General features: G+C 35.9%; 1 protein-coding gene across 2 annotated transcripts in view; it reads left to right on the top strand.

The window, feature by feature from the left end:
• The window catches only part of BLK (BLK proto-oncogene, Src family tyrosine kinase), a 73,560-nt gene that overhangs the window by 45,192 nt on the left and 4,668 nt on the right, over nucleotides 1-23,700 (top strand). The window contains exons 5-11 of one of the 2 annotated variants that reach the window (XM_074287922.1): nucleotides 256-354; nucleotides 1,772-1,875; nucleotides 3,216-3,362; nucleotides 6,791-6,943; nucleotides 8,472-8,651; nucleotides 9,832-9,908; nucleotides 19,712-19,862. In XM_074287922.1, coding sequence (XP_074144023.1) covers nucleotides 256-354; nucleotides 1,772-1,875; nucleotides 3,216-3,362; nucleotides 6,791-6,943; nucleotides 8,472-8,651; nucleotides 9,832-9,908; nucleotides 19,712-19,862 — 911 coding nt within the window. The remainder of the gene's footprint in view (nucleotides 1-255; nucleotides 355-1,771; nucleotides 1,876-3,215; nucleotides 3,363-6,790; nucleotides 6,944-8,471; nucleotides 8,652-9,831; nucleotides 9,909-19,711; nucleotides 19,863-23,700) is intronic. The other variant, XM_074287923.1, reaches the window with a different exon arrangement.

Raw genomic sequence — 23,700 nt, forward strand, 5'->3', positions numbered from 1 at the left:
TGCTCATTGACAGGTGGGGAGGCAATTACCAAACATACATTTGTAATTGTCAGGATGACAGTCCCACATCTCAGTAAATCAGAAATAATAGAAATATATAAAGCCAACTCATGTTTCTAAGTTTGTCATTTTTCTTCTATTTCTTACTGTCTTTTAGGGATGAAACCATGTTTGTAAAGTGCTTATAGGAATAGGAAATCCCTGAACATAAGACTTTTATTATATTTACTTTTTTTTTCCTTTTTTCCCTTTCAGAACTGGAGACTGGTGGTTGGCCAAATCACTTGTCACTGGAAGAGAAGGCTATGTCCCTAGCAATTTTGTTGCTAGACTAAAGACCCTAGAAATTGAAAAGTAGGTGAACTTTAATATAGCCTAATATTTATGGAGGGCAGTGATGCTGGATGGACGAAGTGGAAGCCATTGCTTCACCATTTGGATTTTGGATTTCTCTTTTACTACCTTGATTACAATAGTGGTTCATTGTGATCTTCAGCCAGTCATCTTGCACTGCCCAACCATAGAAAATGAGAATTACCTTTGAATAGAGATCTGGACTGCCTAGTCATAGTAAAGCTTCCCATAGTAGAGCTTCAAGGATAGTTCCTTATTGGAATAGGCATTTCCATGGAATTGGAACTCATATCCCTGCCTAGAGGAGAACTAATTACTGTTTTTCATTTATGTCCAATTCTGTGATGTCATTTGGGGTTTTCTTGGCAAAGAAAACTAAAGTGGCTTGTCATTTCCTTCTCCAGTTTATTTTACAGATGAAACAATAAGGCAAAGAGGACTAAATGATTTGTTCAAGTTTATACAGCTCAGACACAACTCTCTGAGGCCAGAATGAACTCAGGTCTACCTCACTCCATGTCCAGTGCTCAACTCACTTCATCACCTAGCTGCTTTTAGAATAGTAGCATATAGTACACAGAGGAGCAGAATTAAAGTTAAGAAGACCTGGATTTGAGCTGGCCCTAATTTCCTCTATCTAGTCTCTTCTAATTCAAAATCCTTCTGGATTGTTGCAGATATTAGAACATTCAAATAGCACATTTGCAGATGTAGGAGAAGTTGGATCATCAATCAGCATATATTAAGTACTTACTTGTGCCAGTCACAGTACTAAATGTTGATGTTGACAGAACTTTAAATCTGGGCAATAATGATTTAATTCAATTTAGCAACATTTATATGTATATATTCTGCCAAAATATATGGCTATACACATAGATACATACAAACACAACTCAGAGGGCAAGCACATAGCTCTGGCCATTCCCTTCTTTCACGTGTCTTCAAATTGGCAAAGTTCCTATACATGTAATATCTGTCTTTTTTAATATAATTTCTTTTCCTGAGGCAATTGGGGTTAAGTGATTTGCCCAGGGTCACACAGCTAGAAAGTATTAAGTGTTTGAGGGTAGATTTGAACTCAGGTCCTCCTGACTTCAGGGCTGATGCTTTATCTACTGTGCCACTTAGCTGCCCCTATAATATCTGTCTTAAATCAAGATGAGACTATATTTTAGCTAGTTTCAAGAACTGATATTATTTTAAGAGGCTAGAAAATATTGCATTGACTCATGAGTTGTGAGGACTTTGGGGGGGGAGAGATTCCCCTTTGCTTTGGGGTATTTAGGACATGGCTATGGGAGAAACACCAAAGTATGAGTTGCAATAGGAAGAGAACATTGCTAATGTTCTGCTAGGAGCCCTGGATGGCTATGCTACCATTTGATGGGCCCTCCCCTTCCCCTTCTCTTCCCAGGTGGTTCTTCAAAACAATTAGCCGGAGAGATGCTGAGAGGAGACTCCTGGACCCTGTCAACAAGACTGGTGCATTCCTTATTAGAGAGAGTGAAACAAACAAAGGTAAAGACAAAGCACCCCTTCTGATCAGGGCTAGGCAAAGAGCACCGCATTGAGAAGCAAGAGACCCACAGGGACCCTAGGTGTGGCTCAGCTCTTAACACTGAGGTCTTACTCAAATCATTCTCTGTTTCCTCCTTTGAAAAAGAGGGCAACTTCCCAGCTTTGGCACTCCATGATCCTTCATGTCATTAGCCAATCTGGTATACAAAGCCAGGGAATGGTTTGGGTCAGAGCTACATGCTTTCTCCCTGTCATCTCTAGCTCAGGTTTCCTTAATTAGAGCCATCCCCATTAGGCTCACTCTTAGCCACATTCACATTCCCTTTCTCCTTTCCCCTTATTAACTGGCTTCTTCCTACTCCACCCAAGGAAAAGAGAATGCAATATTTCCAATTCTATTAAGGCAATGCCTGTGTCAGTCAAGAAGCATTTGTTAAGTGCTTATTATGTATTAGGCACAATGCTGAGTATGACACAGAAAAAGGCAAAAACATGGTCCCAGATCTCAAGTAGCTTATAATCCAAAAAAATGTGTGTGTGTGTATATATATGAAATGTCAACATGATTTGAAATAATATAAGGCCATCCAGAATTATTTGAAAATGGTAAATTCTTTAGTTCTAATAACACAATTAAAGCAGAAGATCATTTTTAACCTACTTCTAGTCAATGACCTGGTTGTGGCAATGTCTTGAACAACACACTCTCTCCTCTTTCCTATTTCCCCATCCCCCTCCCCCAGGATGTCTATAATACCTGGAGCAACCCTTTAAAAGTATAAGACTGCACTATAATAGGAAGACTTGGTTTCAAATCCAAGCTCTGCCATAGTTGTGTGACTCTGGGCAAGACATCTGCCCTTTCTAGGGCTTTATTTTCTCCTCTCATCAAAAAAGGAAAGTTAAATCAGATGATCTTGCTCTAAATCTAGAACTTCCTGATCTAAATCTATAATCCTTCTAGGAATAAATGCTCAGAAGATAAGGATGTCAACACTTGGTAATTAGTCAGATAGGAAAACCTTGCTAGAGGTTTTGCCTTGAGCAAAGTTTTGAGGTATTCACATAATTGCTGAAACAATAGCAGTATTTGAAAAAATCCACTATGTAATTTTTCTTCTTCTTTTATTTTTTGCTAGGCAATAGACATTAAATGACTTGCCCAGAGTCACACTGGTAGTGTCAGATATCTGATTAGATTTGAACTCAGCTCCTCCTGATTGCTGGACCGTTGGGCTAACTGCCCCACTAAGTAAATTAAATGAAACCCAAACCCCACTTCATTTACCTAGATACTTAATTTCCTTGAGTTGATGTGTGTTTGTTAATTAATTCTCCAGGTGCCTTTTCCCTGTCTGTGAAGGACACCACCTCTACAGGGGATCTGATCAAACATTATAAGATCCGGTCCCTAGATGAAGGAGGATATTATATCTCTCCAAGGATTACCTTCCCTTCGCTACAGGATTTGGTTCAACATTATTCTAGTAAGAGCTGGATACTAAATTTGTTTCTAGAGAAATCACTTGTGCTTATGTAGAAGGATTTATTAAACAAGATTGGGCTTTATAATTGGTGGCTGTGGGCAATGTGCTGAATACAAGAAGAACTGAATTCTAGTCCCAGTTCTGGTACTTATTGGCTTTCCCCTCTCTACTCTTCCATCTCTCAGGGCTCAGTTGCACATATTCTGCTCATTTGTTACAAGTCTGTCAAAAACAAATTACATAAATCCAAGCAGCTCAGAGAAAGAAATAAAAAGGTCAATGTTTCCAAAAATTTGTCATAATTATTCATACATACAATTGTATAGTAATCATGAAACAAGGGTAGCAATCCATAGTCAAAATTTTTTCAAGATGCAAAATTAGTTAGGGTTTTTAATATACAGAATAATAAATAAATTATCAACACGACCTGAAGAATAATTTTCCTAAGACTATTATGTCTATGAGAGCCAAAGGCAGAAGAAAGATATACTCTTCTTGACTAGATGAATCAGAAGATATTCCTACTACAACAAGTGTGGTTATCACATTAATTCATTTTCCTATGGTTTTAAGAGTTTTCTACTAGGAATTAGTTAGTATTTGTAGTCATATGGAAAGGTACTCCAAATTGCTATTGATCAGAGAAATGCAAATTAAGACAACTCTTTGAGATACCACTTACACACCTCTCAGATTGGCCAAGATGACAGATAATGATGAAGGATGTGGGAAAACTGAGACACTGATACATGTTGGGGGAACTGCGAATGGATCCAATCATTCTGGAGAGTAATCTGGAACAATGCTCAAAAAGCTAGCAAACTGTGCATACCCTTTGATCCAGCAGTATTTCTACTGGGTCTATATACAAAAGGGAGAAGGACCCACATATGCAAAAATGTTTGTGGCAGCCCTTTTTGTAGTGGCAAGAAACTGGGAAAATGAATGCCTATCAATTGGAGAATGGCTGAATAAGTTATGATATATGAATGTTATGGAATATTATTGTTCTGTAAGAAATGACCAGCAAGATGATTTCAGAGAAGCCTGGAGAGGCTTACATGAACTGATGCTGAGTGAAATGAGCAGAACCAGGAGCTCACTAAACATGGCAACAACAAGACTGTGATCAATTCTGATGGACGTAACTCTTTTCAATGATGAGATAATTCAAACCAATTCCAATTGTTCAGTGATGAAGAGAGCCAATAACACCCAAATAGAGGACTGTGGGACCTACGTATGGATCACAGCATAGAATTCTCACTCTTTCTGTTGTTGTTTACTTGCATTTTGTTTTCTTTCCCAGTTTTTTTTTCCCTTCTTGAGCCAATTTTTCTTTTTCAGCAAGATAATTATATGAATATGTATACATATATTGGATCTAACATATATTTCAACATATTTAATATGTATAGGACTACGTGCCATCTAGGGGAGGGGTGGGGGAGAGGAGGGGATAATTTGGAACAGAAGGCTTTGCAAGGGTCAATGTTGAAAAATTACCCATGGGTATGTTTTGAAAATAAAAAACTTTAATAAAAAAATAAAAAAAGAAAGAAAGAAAGAAAGAAACTAGTTGGACCTTTGGTAAAGATGGAACAAAAAAAATTAAACTTGGGTAGTCTCTTTGGATTGTGATTAAATACAAAATTTATTTCATTCAGATAATTCTCAAAGGACTTCAGACAATAACATTATTCATTAATATTTTCCTTAAGAAAGAATTGGCCTTAGTGTACTTTCATAATTGTATTGTGGGACATGCTGGGACCTGATGGAGTTGGATTTGGTGATCTTTAAGCTACTTCCCAGCTCTGACATTGTATATCTCATAGCATCAGTGATAGTTTAAGTAGGAACATAGGCACTATCTAATTTGACATTGTACTCAAGCAATATTTAGACTCTTTGGAGAGATTTATAATCTCTTCTATATGAACATGGTACATAACCATCAAAGATTTTCCAGTCTCCAATCCCATTTGTCTCATTTTTCCATAGAAGATCTATCCATTGTGGTGGAAATCTTCCTTGAAGCCACGGATTCTTTTTATGCTATCAACCACCTTGACAAAATTAAATCCTAATGTGGTTAAATCAATAGACCTCTTCTCAGAATAATAATTTCTAAATGCCTAAGATTACAAAAGAGATCAATTATATTGAAATATTGAAAGTTATCAAAAATCCAACTTGATAAGACACTTGAAAAAAAACTATTTTAAAAAATATTTTATGGGTACCAATGCAAAATCAGGACCATCCATGTGCCCACCCCTTGCTATTACTGCCCAACTGGTCTACTTCCTCCCATTATTACATTTCACAGAGGATGTCTTTTATACCATTTCTTGCTTACAAATCATTTCTGATAATATGATGAGTGCTTCCTTGCACCTATTTTCACATTGCCTTGTTCAGTTCCTCTGTGATCATGTGATAGTTATTTCACAATAACATCTTTAATACATTGTAATTGAATCTCAGTTATATTTAGGAGTATACTAGTAAATGTTTAACAAGTAGCTCTTTAGAAGAAAAAATGTACACAAGATTAATCTACATTATTACCATTTTTTCTCCATCATTTTCTTAAATCTAGACAATCAACAAAGCAATAACAAGCCTTAATTTGATATATTTGTAATTTTGAAGTATAAAAACTCACCTTATCAGCTTTTATAAGCCAATTAGAGCTGATTTCAGCATGCCCCTGCAAAGACCCCTATAAAGTCCAATTATTCGGTTATAATATTGTTTCTACAGAAAATACCAATTCACCAAAGTGTTTTTCCATGACTATTAATGACATAGGTGGCCATTGCCTTCACCAATCTCAAGCCCGCCACCTACAGGCTCACTATGTGACAGCTTTAAAGGGAGCAAAATGTAAATCTAAATGTACTGGAAGATTACGGATTAATGTATACCTTATGCTAGTCTGTTGCAGATTAGCATAATAGAGATCCCATCTTGCAGTCAGAATGGTACCTGTTCAGTCTCTGGAATATATCAGCTATGGGCAAAGTCAATGACCTCTCAGTATCCTGGACAACTATTTAAATTGAAGTTGCAGAATGTCTATCTCTAACCTGCATTAGTAGAAGGAGGTTTCCTAACCAGAAAGTTTTCTACATCCATAAAACTACAAGAAAAAGAACTGTGTTAAACACCTATTATATGAAAGAGAAGTGTTAAGGCACTTTATTCAAATCAAGCACAAATAATAACAGAAGATATGGAAAAGAGAACATATCAAATGCCAGATTTCTCCATCCTCTCATTTCTATATTTTTCTGGAATGTTAATGAGCAAAGTTTAATAATACCAGGCAGGAGGTGGGGAGGCTAAGGTTTTCCAAATAGGAGAGAGAAGCATGGTTCCTTTGATGATCCATCTACATCTTTTTATCACAAACACAGAGAAACAGGATGGTTTATGCCAGAGGCTGACTATGCCCTGTGTGATTCTGGCTCCTCAGACACAGTGGGCCCAGGATGAATGGGAGGTACCTCGGCAATCACTGAAATTGGTGAGGAAACTTGGTTCTGGACAGTTTGGAGAAGTCTGGATGGGTAAGTATATTCTCCTCAGGGGCTCCCTCAAGTGTGATATGGAGAGGGAGGAAATGAAACAGACAGGAAAGAAGGGCTTTTTCTGGGGAGCAATACCTTGCATTTACTCACATGCTATTATATACATGCTTTCTTTTGGGGTCTTAAAATAACACTGAAATAAGTCAGTAGAGATATTAGATTAGAATGAAAACTCTTTGATGCCTCCTTTTGCATCCCCAGTATAGTTCCTGGCACAGGTAGATGCTTATAAAATGTTTATTGATTAACTTATCTCCATTCAATGAAGAAGAAACTGAGATACAGAGGAAAATAGTGTGGCTAAAGGAACATAGCAAAGTAACCATAGGATCCTGGTCTGTAGTCTGATATTTTCTCCCTTAAGTTATCTGGAAGCTTTCTTTCTGAACATTTCTAGATGATCCCCATGCTAGTACCTTCTCCTTGAATTATTTGGAGACCTTCTTTCTGAATCTTTTTGGATGGATTCTTGAGGAGATGAACTTTGGGACTGTACTTTGGTGCCTAGAGTAGTGCTTGGCCTATGGTAGGCTCATAATAAAGGCTTAATGAACCTCTTCCTTCATTTTACTTTGTCTTCCATCATTATTTTAGTTCCTTGAGGAAAGGAACTGCCTCTTCTTTGCATTTTGCCTTTATTTTTATTCCCAGTGTTTAGCACAATGCCTGACATATAGCAAGCACTTAAAATGTTTATTAAGACTGTTATGTAGGGAAATAGAATATCAGTCCTGGAGTCAAGAGGACCTGCATACCCTAATTCAAATATGACTTCAGATATTTACTAGCTGTGTGAACCTGAACAAGTGACTTAACCCTAATTTCTTCTCCCCCTATCCTACCAAAAAGTTGCTTATTAATTTGACCTGAGTGAATGAAAGAATAAACAAATAAATTTGCTTAATAAATTCTTATTTCTGGTTGATTGAATGACTGCAAAATTCTTCTGAATTCCTTGCTTTGAATCTGAAATGCATTATAGAATTTTAGAGTATGAAGGCACTTTTAGGGACCATTTAGTCCAGTACCCAAAAAAGAATTTGTGCCACAACATGCCTATAAGTAATCTTCCATCCCCTGCTTAAAGACTGCCACTGAGAGGCAGCTCACTGCCTGTCTTTTGGGCCCTCTAATTGTTAACAAGTTGGTTTTTTTTATTTGTTTTTGTTTTATATATATATATATATATATATATATATATATATATATCAAGCTTAAATTTTCCCTCTTCCCAACTTCTGTTGCCTCTTGTTCTGCTAATTGACACTAAATGAAACAATCTCTCTTCCACATGAGAAACTTTCAGATAATTAACTTTTTGAATCTCAATTTATTCATATGTAAAATGGAGATAGTAAATGACATAGTTAGGATTAAAAACTAAGTTTTCTGATATTTATCTAAATACTGTTTCCATTACCAAATGTTGTCTCATGGTGACACAGATTTGCTTTCAGTTAGAACATCTGTATCCTTAATGGATTCCTTATTCCTCCCCTTGGCATAGGTTATTATAAAAACAACATAAAGGTGGCCATCAAGACCCTGAAGGAAGGCAGCATGTCTCCTGAGGCCTTCCTTGCTGAGGCCAATCTGATGAAAACCCTCCAGCATGACAAACTGGTCCGTCTCTATGCAGTGGTAACCCAGGAACCCATCTATATTGTCACAGAGTACATGGCCAAAGGTGACAAAGCTTAGACCATGTGATTGAGGCTAGGGGTACAAAAGGGCTGTAGGTGGTATAAATATGGAGAATGCAGGCTAGTAAGAGGTTAGTCAGTGAACTTCACTCAGTATTGATTGAGTGCTTGCTGGGAAGATCTCTAAGAGATAAAACCTGAACAATGAGTTGAAGCAAGTGATCAATTTATGGCATCTCTAAGAGATAAAAGGTGATGGGAAAGATAGAGTAAGTGTTACTTGTGAAGGCTATTCTCCTTATGAATTTAGGAAGACAAGCTTCATATCCTATTGGTGCTCACAAGGAAAAGAGGAAAGAGAAGAGAAGATGAGAGGAGAAAAAGGAAAGGTATAGAAAGGAAGAAGAGGAAAAAGAAAATGAAGGAAGGGAAGAGGAGGAGAAAGAATGGGAAGAGGTAAGATAAGGAGTAGAAAGAAGAGAAAAGGGAAGAACATGAAAAAAGAAGGGAGAAAGACAAAGGAAGAGAAAATGAGGAAGAGCAGAGGAGAAGAGTGAAGAGAAATAGGAAAAGAAAAGAAAAGGAAAAGGGGAAAAATATGGAAGAAGAGAGGATGAGAGGTGGAAAGGAGAGAAAAGGGGAGAAAAAAGGGGAATTAAGATGGAAAAAGAGGAAGAAAGAAGGGGTAAGATGATAGGGAATATGAAAAGAAAAAAAGGAGAAGGAAGGAGAGAAAGATAAAACAGATGGAAGAAGGGAGGAAAGAGAAGAGGAGAGAGCATCATTCTTGTCTCCATGGTATCTATGCTCAGAAATGCTGTTATGCCCATTACTCTTGAGACATCATCATGCCACGGATTCTATTCTGAAGCACCAGGCTCTTAGAATGGAATGGTCCAGATTAGGAGAGCCTGAATAAGAAAAAAAGAAAAGTATTTTAAAACTTATTTCATGCAGCCAGCCTACTTCTAAACATATCTTAAGAGTAAAAAGCAACTCATTGGGCATAGAGCATACTGCCAAGGCATGTTAGATATGTTGGGAGGGTTACATTTATTATCACTTAACAAACTACTCTCTTTTTCCTGAATGACCTAGAAGAGTTTATTTGGCTGCTTTATTTCTAGGAACAGCTTGCTCTGAGAGAATCTAGTTGAGCAAAGTTGATAAAAGCAGATGTCAGATAATTGTTCTGAAATAATATTTTAATTTCTTTCTCATTAGGGTCCTTATTGGATTTCCTAAAGACAGAAGAAGGTTGCAAGCTGTCATTATCAAGACTGATTGACATAATGGCCCAAGTGTGTGATCCAAGGATTAACTAGTAACAATAACAATGATCTCATGTCATTTGTTCAGTGCTTACCATTCTCAGAATACTTTAACATATATCCTTTCATTTAAAAAATAGTTTTAGTTTTCTAATTATATGTAAAAATAATTTTAACACTAATTTATAAAAATAAGCTCCAAATTTTTCTCCCTCCTTTTCCTTTCCCTCCATAAAATGGTAAGCAATTTGATATGGGTTGTATAAAACACATTCTCTCATTTGATCTTTTCCTCAAAAAAAAAAGGTAAATAACCATTTACCAAGGACCCATAATTAGATACAGGTATTAAAAGCTCTCTTATTTTCTGTTCAAAGATGAAATCTAACTATTGAAATTCAAATGAAATTCAAACTTAAATGTTTTGATGGTTCTCACACTGAATCACCATTAGGTTTCTTGGAAATAAAGTAACTTTTACATTTTAGGAACTATCATAATATAGTAGCATAATGGAGGCATCTGGCCTCTAATACAGGAAAATCCAGATTCACATTTGACACATGCTGGTTGTGTTCCATTTTGTTACAAGGTCACTCAGTGGAGACAAAATCTGAGAGTTCAAAGATTGATACCGATTCAGTAGAAAGGGCATTGGATTGTTATACTGAAGATTGGAGAGAATCATATAAAATCAGAAATACCCAAACTGGCATTTTCTTGGAGTAGAATGAGGATGGGTATTACTCAATATGTCAAGAAGCTTTTATTAATAATCTACTATGTACCAGGAATTCTGCCAGTTACTAAGATTATAAAACAAATGGGAAATAATTTCTACCCTACATTTTGCTAGGGAGTTTACATATAAACAAACAAAATAGAAACATAGTGAATTCATCAGATACAAGATAGTAACATCTAAAGAAACCATAAAAAGTGGCTCTTGAACTGAATCTTCTAGAGATTTAGGAGTTCCCTGAAGTAGTTAGGAGGAAGACAATTCCAGGTAGAGCCAGAGGAGGGACATGGAATTTTACACACAAGTAACAATACCAAAGAGTGTCTCTTATATTTGAAAAAATCTCATAGAATCCATTGTTTCCTTCAAAATTGTTTAAATACTACTTCTTTCCACATGAAGCCTTTCTTTCTCTCTCCAATTGCTAATGTCCCACATCATTACCTTGTAATTTTCTTTTTTTCTTTCTTTTGAGAGGCAATTGGGGTTAAGTGACTTGCCCAGAGTCACACAGCTAGGAAGTATTAAGTGTCTGAGGCTCAGGTCTTCTTAAGGTTAGGTTAGCTTAGGTTAAGAAGATAGGGCTGGTGCTCTATCCAGTATGCTGTCTATCTGCCCCTACTTTGTATTTTTCTTGAGTAAATTTTGTATACACTTATTTATATAAATGTTGTCTCCTTGCTAAGATATATTCTTCCAGTCAGAAACTATTTCTTTTTTGTCTCTCTCCAGCTCTTACTATGTGCTTAACACATAGTAGGTAGTTAATAGGTACTTATTGATTGATGCGATGTTAATAAGTTTGAAAGAATCAACTGGAGTCAGATTTTGCAGAGATTCAAATGCTCAACAGAAGAGAGTTTACCTTAATCTAAAGTAAATGGGGAGCAATAGCATCTTCTTGATCAGAAAAACAACACGTTGGAACTATGCACTTAACATATAGGATTAAATAGGTTCTATGTAAGATAATTCTTCAATGGTCTATAATCAATTTAAGGCAGTCATTCTCACCATATGACATGGGACATACTGGCACAGAATTGCCCAGCACACCATCAAAGAAGGTTCTGTGCTCTATGAGCAAAGGAGAATTTAATTAGCCCAAAGGAAACTTGAGATGCACAAAATTAGAGAAGCCACCCCAAATGTTCATATGGACTATTCATGTCCAATCTCTGGCAGAGCATTCCGTGATCATTTTGGTCTAATCAGTCATAGTTGGACATACTGTAACTCCACTTTAACACAGCGATATTTTGATACTCTTCAAAAATGAAAGATAACATCAACCAACCAACACCTCTCATAATCTCTGTGACTATTGTCCTTGTATTCCTTCTACTCTCCAGAGGAGGGCTAATCCACCCAACATGCTATGAATACACATGGATACTATTCTACTATACAAACTAACCATTTATTATCCTTCTCCCTACCTTCTCACTCATTTCTTTTCCTAGTATCTTTCTATCTTCCAGACTCATCTCTTTTTCTAGTCATAAATCTTTCTGATAACATCTTTAGTCATCATCTACCAGGAAGTTCTTCACTGATTACCGAAGTATGCCTTCCTTGATTACATCCTCCATGCATCTCTCTTTAAGATAGCCCTCTGATTTCCTTGGCATAGAGAGCTCCCAGAGAGGGAGAAAAAATCCTACCAAAACAGGTTAGCAAGCTGCTCTGCAATATTTAGTCTCAGAGACTGCCTGGGGAACTAAGAGCTTATGCTATTTCAATAGTTACACAACCAGCATGTGTCATTTGTGAGTCTGTCTCTTTCTGTACTGGGAACCAGATATATTCATTATGCTACTATCTCATGATAGTTCCTAAAATGAAAAAGTTATTCAATTTCCAAGAACCCAGTGGTAATTTAGTGTTGTAGACCTTCCTAACATTTGAATAGAAATTATTTTCAACAGCTATGAAACATTCAGACTTCATCCACAGACAGAAAATAATCCAGTTTTAAATTTATTTATTTCTATAATTTGAAGAGATCAACCTATTTTGCCCTGGGCATTGTAATACCAAAGCTAATGGAAATCTTATTCAGAATTTACCCTCCCAGGGAGGAGAAGGGAAGAAAGGGAAAATTTATTTCACTGGAATTGTTAAATGGGGAGTCAAAGATTGACAGATCAAATCCCCTCCCTGTAACTGGCAGGAAAACACATTTGACAGTCATGAAGTGTGGGTGTTTGGCCTGTGGTCAGCCTGTGATACATACAAAAACATAACCACACATCCATTTATAGAAAGAAAGCTAACCCCTTTTATCTTCCCCCACCTCCAACTTACCACATGACCCCCAACCCACTTTCATGGCATGGAATATTATCTGTTATTAGTATCAGGACAGGAACTGATGTCATGTCTTCTCTTTTTTTCCGCTGAAGTGAGCACAGAACACAGAATAGAGTTAGTGCTGATAAAACTAATTTCAGAAAATTAATGCTAAGGGCAAATTTGTCCAAACCACATTCTATCTCTTTGAAAATTATGGAGCCAATCTAAAGGCAAAAAGCATGAAAATATATTTATACAATGTGGTTGTAGCATAGGGTTTAATACATGTTGTAGTCAACATAATTGCTGAATGAATGAATAAAATGATTGGGCAGGAATCAAATTTAAATCAAATTTTAAAAAACCCAACAACTTTATTGAATGAAGGTAATCTGCACCAGTGATAATGATCAAAAATTCTAATCCTGGCTTATTGATGAAATAGTAGTGATATGACTCACTGCCTTTTTGCCTCTCTCAGTTTCTCTAATAAGTGATTTCCTATGTGAAATAGAAAGAAAATCTAAGGTTCTGATAGTTGAAAAGGACTCCAAAGGTTATCTAATACAATGTAGAATATGAGGTTAAAAGATATTATCAGAGCAGTGACATAATTTAGAGATTTTTAGCCACTTGTGTAATGTTGAATAATACTTCTCCCTTTCAAACTTCAGTTTCCTTATCAGCAAAATAACAGGACTAGGGGCATCTAGTTGGTGTAGTGGATAGCACACCAGCCCTGAAGTCAAGAGGACCTGAGTTCAAATTTGACCTCAGATATTAAATACTTCCTGGCTGTGTGACCCAGGGCAAGTCACTTAGCCCCAATTGCCTCAGCAAAATAGAAAAAAATAAAATAAAAATAAAGTAACTTGACTAAATTAAATTATCTCCCAGGTGATCATCAGTATCATAAATGTCCCTACCTAATTGTCAGAGTCAATTTTTTTTTCCACCGTCCTCTTTTTTTTCAACCTCTCCTTAGAATTTGACACTATTGGCCTTCATCTCTTTGAAACTCTTTCCTTCATTCATTTCTGTGGAATTATATTCACCTCCTACCTCCATGACTATTCACTTGAAATTTTCTCTTGTTGATTTATCTGGATCACCCTAATTACCAAAGTTAGACTTCCCCTGAAGATATATTCCAAATTAATTACAACATATATTAATGGGCAAGTCCTACTATGATCAAGATTCTATGCTCAGGGATGAGGGTGAGAAAATGAAGAATGACAGTTTCTACCTTTAAGGAACTTATATACTAAAGAGCACATAAGATAAATATGCAAAAAAAAAAAAAAATGTCCACAATCTATCTCCATAAAATACTCTGAGGGAACCTAACCTAACTACTATAACCACAATTAGTATGCTTTGAATAGGGATTTGTCCTAAGTGCTAAAGTGCTAAAGTTTTGAGAGTGTTAATAACACTTGAATTCCTTAAGAAATAACTAAGCCCTGGGTAGGGGGATAAGGACTGGCCCTGTGACTTCATTGTTTGGAAAATCCCAAGAGAAAAAATTGCTTCTATCAATGCAGGCAGCACTTTCTCTATATCATAGAATATAAATAAGTAATCTAAAGTCCTGAGAAATTAAGATTTTGCCAAAGTGTACACTCCCAGTAAATATTAGAAGCAGGAGTTGACCCTATGTCTTCCTCTCTTCAAGGCTCACAATCCATTCTGCTAAATAATTAGATTAATCAGGAAACTTTCCACATAGAGGTACTTTCTTTCCCTGGAGCCATTCTCCAAATCTTGAGTTCTTACAGACCATGGTTATTGTACTTCTTGGTCAAAAGATGTAAAGACAAGAACACACAGATTTTGCAGTCCCAGTTTTGGAAATTTGTAGACAGAACAGAAAAAGTGCTACTCTGGTTTTCATCTTTTCCCTTTACTTCTAAAAAAGTGAAAACTCCCACCTTTCTTTCCCATGTTCATTATCTCTGTCTCTCTCCTAATTGTGGTTATGTTAAGGAGATAAACTGTGGGATTTTTTGGGGGGAGCATATTTATGTGCCCTTTTAGTGTATAAGTTCCTTGAGGTAGAAACTGTAATTCATCATTTTCTCTTACTCATCCCTGAGCATAGTAGGTCTTGACTTAGGGTCATATCTTTCTAAAGCCTAAATTTGTTGAGTGAAGTGATCCAGAGAGTTTCTCTCCCCCTGTTCTTCCTTGTTCATTCCTTCTTTTTCTCCTCTGAAAGGCCCAAAAGGCATATTTGAAAGAATAGGAAAAGGAGGAAGAAGAATCATTAAATTCCAAAGAGATGTATATAGAGAAACCTAAACTGACATTTCTTGTTCATTGAAATACACAGTTCTCAGAATTATTAATTATAAGATGGATTTTCCCATAGAAATAGTGTTATTTCTCAGTGGTTATGTATCATTGCCACATAATTCACATTATATAGCTTTGAAAATGATATTTTTTATCAGGATCATTAAAGAAATGGCCATATTTTTGTTTTTAAAAGTTTTATTGATGCCTCATTTTTATTTTTCCTTACCAGTTATTTCTCTTTAAATAATCAACAAGCATTTATTGCATACCTACTATGGCATTGTGCTAGGTGCTTAAACTCTTTCTTTTAACAGAATAACAGTTATGAAACCTACCACTACCAACAACAAACTTATGGAGTGACATTAAAATATTCTATATCCATAGCCTCTTTTACCATGTTTACTCTTTAAGACCAAAATTTTCACAAAACTATTTGTAAAATTGTAAGTGGTCATCTAAAATTGATGTTGGGGAAAGAATCTATATATCTATGCTTTTCATACAAGAAATAGTGTTAAGAATTACTTTTCTAAAAATATAGCAGTATTAAGGAATATATGGGATAATCAGAGTGGTTTGATCATTCTTATCTGTCCCTTGTCCTAATATTGTATCAATACCCAGATGGATACTCCTTTTATATCCTGGGAAGTAGTTCCATGAAATCTCTTGTTCTCATTATGTTTTTATTAGCTAAGCCCCCAGTCAAAAACAGTATTTCTGGCAAAATACCTCAGTACTAGAACTACTTTTATCTCTTTCTCTTGTCTGAGAATATTTTCTCACTTAATTTTTTCTTCCCAATAATACTGTCAAATACAACTCCTATTAACAACAGATAGTAATCACCATTATGTATGAAGACAAATTAAAAATTATAAACAGAGAAAAATAAAAAATACCATTCCCTTCCAGACAAAAGGAAAAGGTTTCAGCCTAACATTAAGGCTTAAAAGGTGTGGGAGATGAAGGGCAGGGAGAAAATGTGGGACTTTCAACAACCCAGGTTCTTTTCTACCATTCTTCTTACTTGGATTCTACAGTCCTGATGCCTTTCTGTGTAGTGACTGCCTCTACCTGTGGTTCTAATCTCTCATCTCCTTGTAGCTTCTTATAGCTTCCCTTTCTCTAGCTCCTGAAAGGAGAAAAAAAAGTTTCTAAAATATTTTATATCAAAAGATTGATCCTTAGCAATGCTTCAAATAATATTAATTTAAAAATCAGTCTTAATGACCCACTAATTTTAATTTGCCCAAAGTATTATTTCAGGTCTGGAGGAATCATTTTAAAAGAGATGAAACCTAAAAGTGGTTAAGTTTGATTATTTTCTTTCAAATTATTTGCTGGTATAATTTATATTAAAATATAAATAGCTTTATAAATAGTACAAATATATTGACTTATGTAAGACTTCTGAACTATATAGTCAACTCTTAATTTACATAAAACTTTTTGTAGCAAACCAGGTTTCTAAGTCAGCTATCTGAAACCTAGAACATATTTTTTAAAGCTTTTTATTTTCAAAACATATATATGGATAATTTTTCAACATTAACCTTTGCAAAACCTCATGTTCCAATTTTCCTCCCATTTCCAATATATGTCCAATATATATTAAACATGGTAAAAATATATGTTAAATCCAATACATGCATACATATTATGCATACAATTATCTTGTTGCACAAGAAAAATCAAATCAAACAGGAAAAAAATGAGAAAGAAAATAAAATGCAAACAAACAACAAAAAGAGTGAAAATGCTATGTTGTAAACCACACTTAGTTCCCACAGTCCTCTCTTTGGGTGTAAATGACTCTCTTCATCACAAGATCATTGGAACTGGTCTGAATTGTTGAAGAGAGCTACACTAGAGCATATTTTTCTATAAAAATAAATAGTTGGTAAGCAATAGTTCTGGTAGCCAGAATAAAACACATCCCAAACATATCCAGGGCAAGCATTTAGAGGCGCAAAGAGACTTGACACTAGAGAAATGCCCTGTGGTAAAATAAGTACCCAGATTGAAGGCTTGAGTAGAAACAAATGAATAGTAGAAAAATCAAGTGTTATTACAAAGATTTGGACAGTGAAAAAGAAGAATAAATGAAATTTGTTCATCTCTGACTCCAAATGTTTCTCTAACTTTACCTTCATTCTGTTTCAGAGCCAGGAATTGAAGAGAAATATATATTTTTTCCTTGTCAAGGTTTACTCCTCCATCTGTATCCATTATACCTGTACTATCCAGCAGCCATCCTCCTATATATCTTCAATCTCTCATTTACTATAAATATGGTCAGTCCTTCCCAGTTCAAAAAAAAAATCCCTGTCTTTGATCTTTCTATTCCACCTAGTTACCATTTTACTTCTCTCTTCTTTTTCACTGACTAATTTTTGAAAAAAGCACTTGATGTCTCCCCTACCCATTTTATTCTTTACTATACCAAATGCTGAAAATAATAGAAAGAAAAAATACAGCTCCTCAAAGAGTTCATAATCTAATGGGAAGAAAATATGCAAACTATACACAAACATATATACAAGATAAATTGGAGAAATTCACTAGATGGAAAGAACTAGAGTTAATGGGAAGCAGGAAAGACTTTCTTGTGGAAAGTGGGTTTTTATCTGGGACTTAACAAGCTAAATGTAGTCAGTGCTTGATGACTGAAGAAACAAAAATTTGTGCTTGGGAGCGTAGATTTAAGTAACACTTACCAATTGCATAAAAAATCAAGATCAAGCATCTTCAGCTTTGGCATTGGACCCCAAATAAAAAGGGAAACATTTTTGTGCATTTAAAAACAATTACTCAAATGAGACCAACTAATTAAATGAAACAATCAGGATATATTGGTAATTTGATTTTTAATTGAAGGAAACATTAGGGACTTTCCAAGTTGGGAGGGGGAGAGTTAATGAGTATAATTCCCTGAAATTTAAAAAAAAAAAAAAAAGAAGTTTCCCACATCCCCAATTATCTATATTCAATCAAAGGAACATGGAAATAATAACTGATTAACTAATATAGGAACAGTTTTCAGAAAAAATATATGGGTGGCTTGAGATTTTTAATTATATCTTTTTGTATCAATCTTTGTATTTGACTGGGTTTCTGGTCAGCATAATCTAAGCCCTTAGCTGAGAATTTCTAAGCAGCAGGGAGAGAGAGCCCAGCTACACAGGGCTAAGTTCAAACAATGTAACACAATTTTCATACAATTCCTATAATTGAATAAAGTTTTAACACAAGTCAGGAATTGGAAAAAAAGGAAAAGAAACTTAACTATAACTAGAACTGAGTTGCAAGATGGAGTCAGTGAATGTCACACAATTCACATATAAGGAATCTAGGAAGGAGAGATTTCTAAGCATGGGGAACCTCCAATAAAAATGTTCATCTTGAGATAGAGTCAGCAACATTTACTGAGCATCTACTATGTGCCAGGTGCTAGAGTGCCTTTTACAAAGAACAACAAGGAAGGAGGCCAGTGTCACTGGATTGCTAGAGGTATTGAGGTGGAGTGGGATATAGATATAAGAAGACTGGAAAGTTAGGGTGGGGTTTAGGTCATAAAGAGCTATATATGATTTTTTAAAATCATAACTGTGCCTTAGAAAGGTTATTTAATCAATGAGCAGAGGATTACTGGAATGAGAAGAAACATGAGTCAGGAAGACCAACCAGTAGGCTGTTACAGTAGTCCAAGGTTGAGGTGATGAAGATCTGTATCAAGTGGTGACAGTGTTAGAGAGAAAAGAGTGTGATATTAATGTTACAAAGGTAAAAACTGACAAGATTTGGCAACAGCTATGGGGGTGAAAGAGAAGAGTTAAGTATGGCTGGTTTTTTTTTTAATTAAAGCTTTTTATTTTTCAAAACATATGCACAGATAATTTTTCAACATTGATCCTTGCATAGGCTTGTGTTCCAAATTTTCCCCTCCTTCTCTCCACCTCCTCCTCTAGATGTCAGGTAATACAATATGAAATTAAACGTTAAGCTTAGATAACTGGAAAGATGTTGACGTTCTTAGTAGTATAAGAAGTTGTTTATGAAGTCATGAGAGAGAGAGAGAGAAGAGAGAGAGAGAGAGAGAGAGAGAGAGAGAGAGAGAGAGAGAGAGAGAGAGAGAGAGAGAGAGAGAGAGAGTATAACAAAGACAGAAAGAAAGGGAGAGACATAGAGAGAAAGATAGTCAGAGACAGAACAAGAGAGAGAATAAGACTAAGAGAAAGGCAGAGAAGGAAAGAGAGGGGGAAAAACCGACAAAAGAAAGAGACAGAGACAGAGAGAGTTTTACACACACACACACACACACACACACACACAGAGTAGATTCCTAACTATGGAAAGAAATGAAGATGGAAAGCTGCTGCCACGTTCCCTTTTGTGAGATTCAGAACCAGAGGACCCATTGATCCACTAATGTGTGTAGTAGTCAGAGGAGGGACTTGGAACTAACAAATGTTCCATCATGTTCTCTTAGATTGCAGAAGGAATGGCTTACATCGAGCAAAGGAATTCAATCCACCGAGACTTGAGGGCAGCCAACGTCTTGGTGTCTGAGAATCTGTGCTGCAAGATTGCTGACTTTGGCTTGGCCAGGATTGTGGATAGTGAATACACAGCCCATGAAGGTGAGTTGAGCTGTTTTCTTCATAGGCTCCACTGTTCAAAGAAAATAGTGGAAATGACCTTGTATGTAAGTCTTACCTGACTCTATTTACTATCCCCTCCTTATGCTTATACTTTCATTTCTCTAGGATATTGCATGGTAAAAAGCAAAGAAGATAAAAATAACTTTGCCTTGTCCTCATTCAGTTATATATCTATCTGTAGTAGGATAGGATGGTGAGTAGGTTTGTTTCAACTACACCTTTTTGCTTCACCCTCATGTTACTACTGACTCATTGCTTAGATAGATTTCCTAGTATGAATAGGCAGTTAGGTAGCAAAGTGGATAAAGTATTTGTCCAAGAGTCAGGAAGATTTAAATTCAAGTACAATCTCAGATACCTACTATGAGTGGGCTTCTGGGAAACTCATTTAATCTGAGGTTTGCCTCAGTTTCTTTATCTGTAAAATGAGCTAGAAAAGGAAATCACAAAATACTCCAGTATCTTTGTTTGAGAAAACCCTAAACAACGTCACAAAGAGTAAAACACAATTGAATGACAGAAATATAAATTGCTTTGAGAAATCATGTCAAAGATCTTTAATTCTATTGAGTCAATCAATCAATAAGCTTTTAGTTGTTTTAAAAATAAAACAAAACTCCAAGCCCTCTAGCTGGAAATAATATTCTGGAAAACCTCTATCTCCTTCCTCAATTGTCTCTTCTCAATGGTATTCCCAATAAGTACACCCAGACTAGCAAAGGTCTATAGTTAACACTGTTTATAAACACAAAATAAACATTTTTTTAAAAGTCAAACTCAACTGTTCTATCCTCCTTACACCCACTTGACCCTCAAAACCTCAAAATCCCAAAGTTCTGGGATTTTCTTTGTGGCAGCTGCCTCTGATTATGTGGAAGCTGTATGTAATTTGTCAAGGCTTCCCCTTATCCAGATCTGTAAACTGTCTTGTCAGGAGCTGCCCTCCCTCGATCTAATTTTAGCCTGAACTGACTGACCTGACTTTTAAAAGTCATCCAGGAAGGTATGATCAAATCATTGAGCCTTCTGTCGTTTCTCCCTTTGCAGTTCACTTAAAGTACTTGTCCTACCTCATAAGGGATTACCTCAAATAGTCACATTTGTACAATGTTTTCTATAATTAGGCCCTGAATTTACAAGGGCCAATTCCTTTATGTTTTCCCCCCCAGTTAAACATTTACTGTTCCCAGAAAATTAACCAACTAGGTTTCAAACTGACCAAGTAGGGCAGTTAGGCGGCACCGATTCTAAGCTATATAGCTTAGAATCAGGAAGTCTCATCTCCTTGAGTTCAAGTCCTCCCTCAGAACTTACTAACTATGGGACTAGCAAGTCACTTAATCCTATTTGTCTCAGTCACCTCATCTATAAAATGAACTGGAGAAAGAAATGGCAGACCACTCCAAAATCTGCATCAAGAAAACTCCAAATGGGTCACAAAGAGTAATCAGAGTGACCTAAATAAGATACTAAATAAACTAAACTAAATGGGACATAACTAAAAATGCCTGAATTGGGTATATTGTCCATAGTCCCAAATTCTATACAGTTAATCTTTAGTGATTTCAGTTCCAAATTACATGAAGGTCATGCATCCCCCCCAAAAAACCATATATTATAATTAAGAAAACAAAGCAATGCAATAACATTCATAATAACAGCTTATACATAGACAACAACTTGTATCATATGCCAATATGCACAATTATATGTAGCTAACAGGCAAATATATCTGTGGTGTACAAATATGCAGTAATTGCCAAGTGCAACAATGAACATATGTAATTATATATAAGGCACATCTTATATCAGTACTGTCATTTAGATAGATTTATAATCACTTCTCCGGTTTCCCGTGTGAGTAGATTAAGCCCTGCTCTTCTGAGACCTGATGACCTATCTGCTTCTATAATTAAACTACAATTATTCCTTCCATGTTGTAGGGATTAGAAGTATGTCACCCCTGAAATCTGGAAAATCCACATAAAATTTTTTGATGCTCCCTTCATACTAGAGAAGTCTGAATTTTTTTCTTTTTTTTATGGGATGTTTACAGTTTAATAAAATTTGGGTTAATATGTAACATCTACATATATTTCTGAGTTTTTAAACTTTTTTTGTGTCATCTGTTGGCTTTCACGTGTCCTTCACAAAACTCCCCCAAAATTCCCATTTAATTTCTTATGCTGGCCTATGACATATGAAAACCATAATGGGGAAAGTCATGATGTATAAGGGATAATTATATTTTATGGTATAGGTTGATTATAGTGATTTCAGAGCTATAGTCCTATATCCTTAAATGAGATCAGGGAGTAGGGTGTCCTAAATGTGGAGTTACTAATTGTGTGGCATCCTTTTTACCGTGGGTGTCTCTATAACTAAAGCTCTAGGTAGGAAAGGCACTTCCTCTGGTTTTAGGCTTCTCCCTAATTTGCACTAATTGTTCTGTAACAGTAGACTGAGTCTTTTTCACTTGAAATGTATATTTCTGACTTGTTTTCTGGTTCAAACAGTCTTTGCATAACTAGTAGGCAGTCTCTTTTGCTTAGATTCTGAGGAAAAAAGTGTTCATTAGAAATAATAAATGGTTTTGATGAATTGTTCCCCACCAGTCTCTGGGGATAAGTAAAAAGCAAAGTCTTTTATTAAAGAACATCTTGGGTCAAGAATAGACTATCCATCTTTTGTTTGTGTTTTTCATTTTTTTCATTTCACTTTTTGACAGTGACAAATCTAGTTTAGAGAAATTCCTGATGGGGGCAGCTAGGTGGTGCAGTGAATAGAGCACCAGCCCTGAAGTCAGGAGGACCTGAGTTCAAAACAGGTATACACAGACAACAACTTGTATATGCCAATTTATACAATTATAACACTTCCTAGCTGTGTGACTCTGAGCAAGTTACTTAACTCCAATTGCCCCAACAAAAACAGAGAGAGAGAGAGAAATTCCTGATGAAAAATTACTACACTATGAGATAAATGTCTCATCTTTATCCACCACCAAAAATGTCACAGCTTAGGAAAAACTGGTTGCCACATGGAGTTCTATGTAACTTTCATGAACATCGATGTTTTTTAGCTAAAATCTTTCTCCTTTTTGACAATTTATCTGGGCATCATATCATTATTTGTTTCTGTCAATATTTCCCTACACTGAAAATGTAGCTATATAGTAAACTTCGTTCAGTTTTTCTCTTAGCCAAGAAAATGTATTGGTTGTGAATATCCACAATCTCTTCATCCTCAGAGACTTCAAATCACACCAGTAGGTATGAGTAGTCCTTGATTAAACATCAACAGATAGCATAAAGCCTGTGGAGCCATTTCTAATTCCTTTTTCATCTGTATGTTCAAAGTCATCATGTAAAGCTTTCATGGTTACAGCAGGATTTGCACGTTTTAGCGATAACTATTTCCTAATAGCAGATGTGAGATGAGTGACAGTTGGATGTGACATTTGGGTACTTTGTCGCACAACTAAGTATCGCTCAGTAGTAGGAGTCCTTTAAGGGACTGGAAACTTTTAAGGAAGATAAGAGTACCACCATTCTTCCAGTCACTAGGGCTTCATTCCCTTGACTCTTCACTCCCTAACATTCTCCATATTCAATCAGTTGCTAGACTCGTTCTTTATATTTTGGTATTCCTTAACTACTTTAATAGATTTCTGTTTGCTCTTCCTCCCTACTCTCTCCCTACTCCAATCCTTCTACCATTCAAGCTATCAATCAATCATCTTAAAGTTCAGGTCTGACCCTGTTATCCCTCTCTTCTTAATACCTCCAGAATCAAAATATAAAATTTTCTGTATGAT

This window comes from Sminthopsis crassicaudata, chromosome 2, assembly GCF_048593235.1.
Source record: "Sminthopsis crassicaudata isolate SCR6 chromosome 2, ASM4859323v1, whole genome shotgun sequence".
In the NCBI taxonomy this organism is placed as follows: domain Eukaryota; kingdom Metazoa; phylum Chordata; class Mammalia; order Dasyuromorphia; family Dasyuridae; genus Sminthopsis; species Sminthopsis crassicaudata.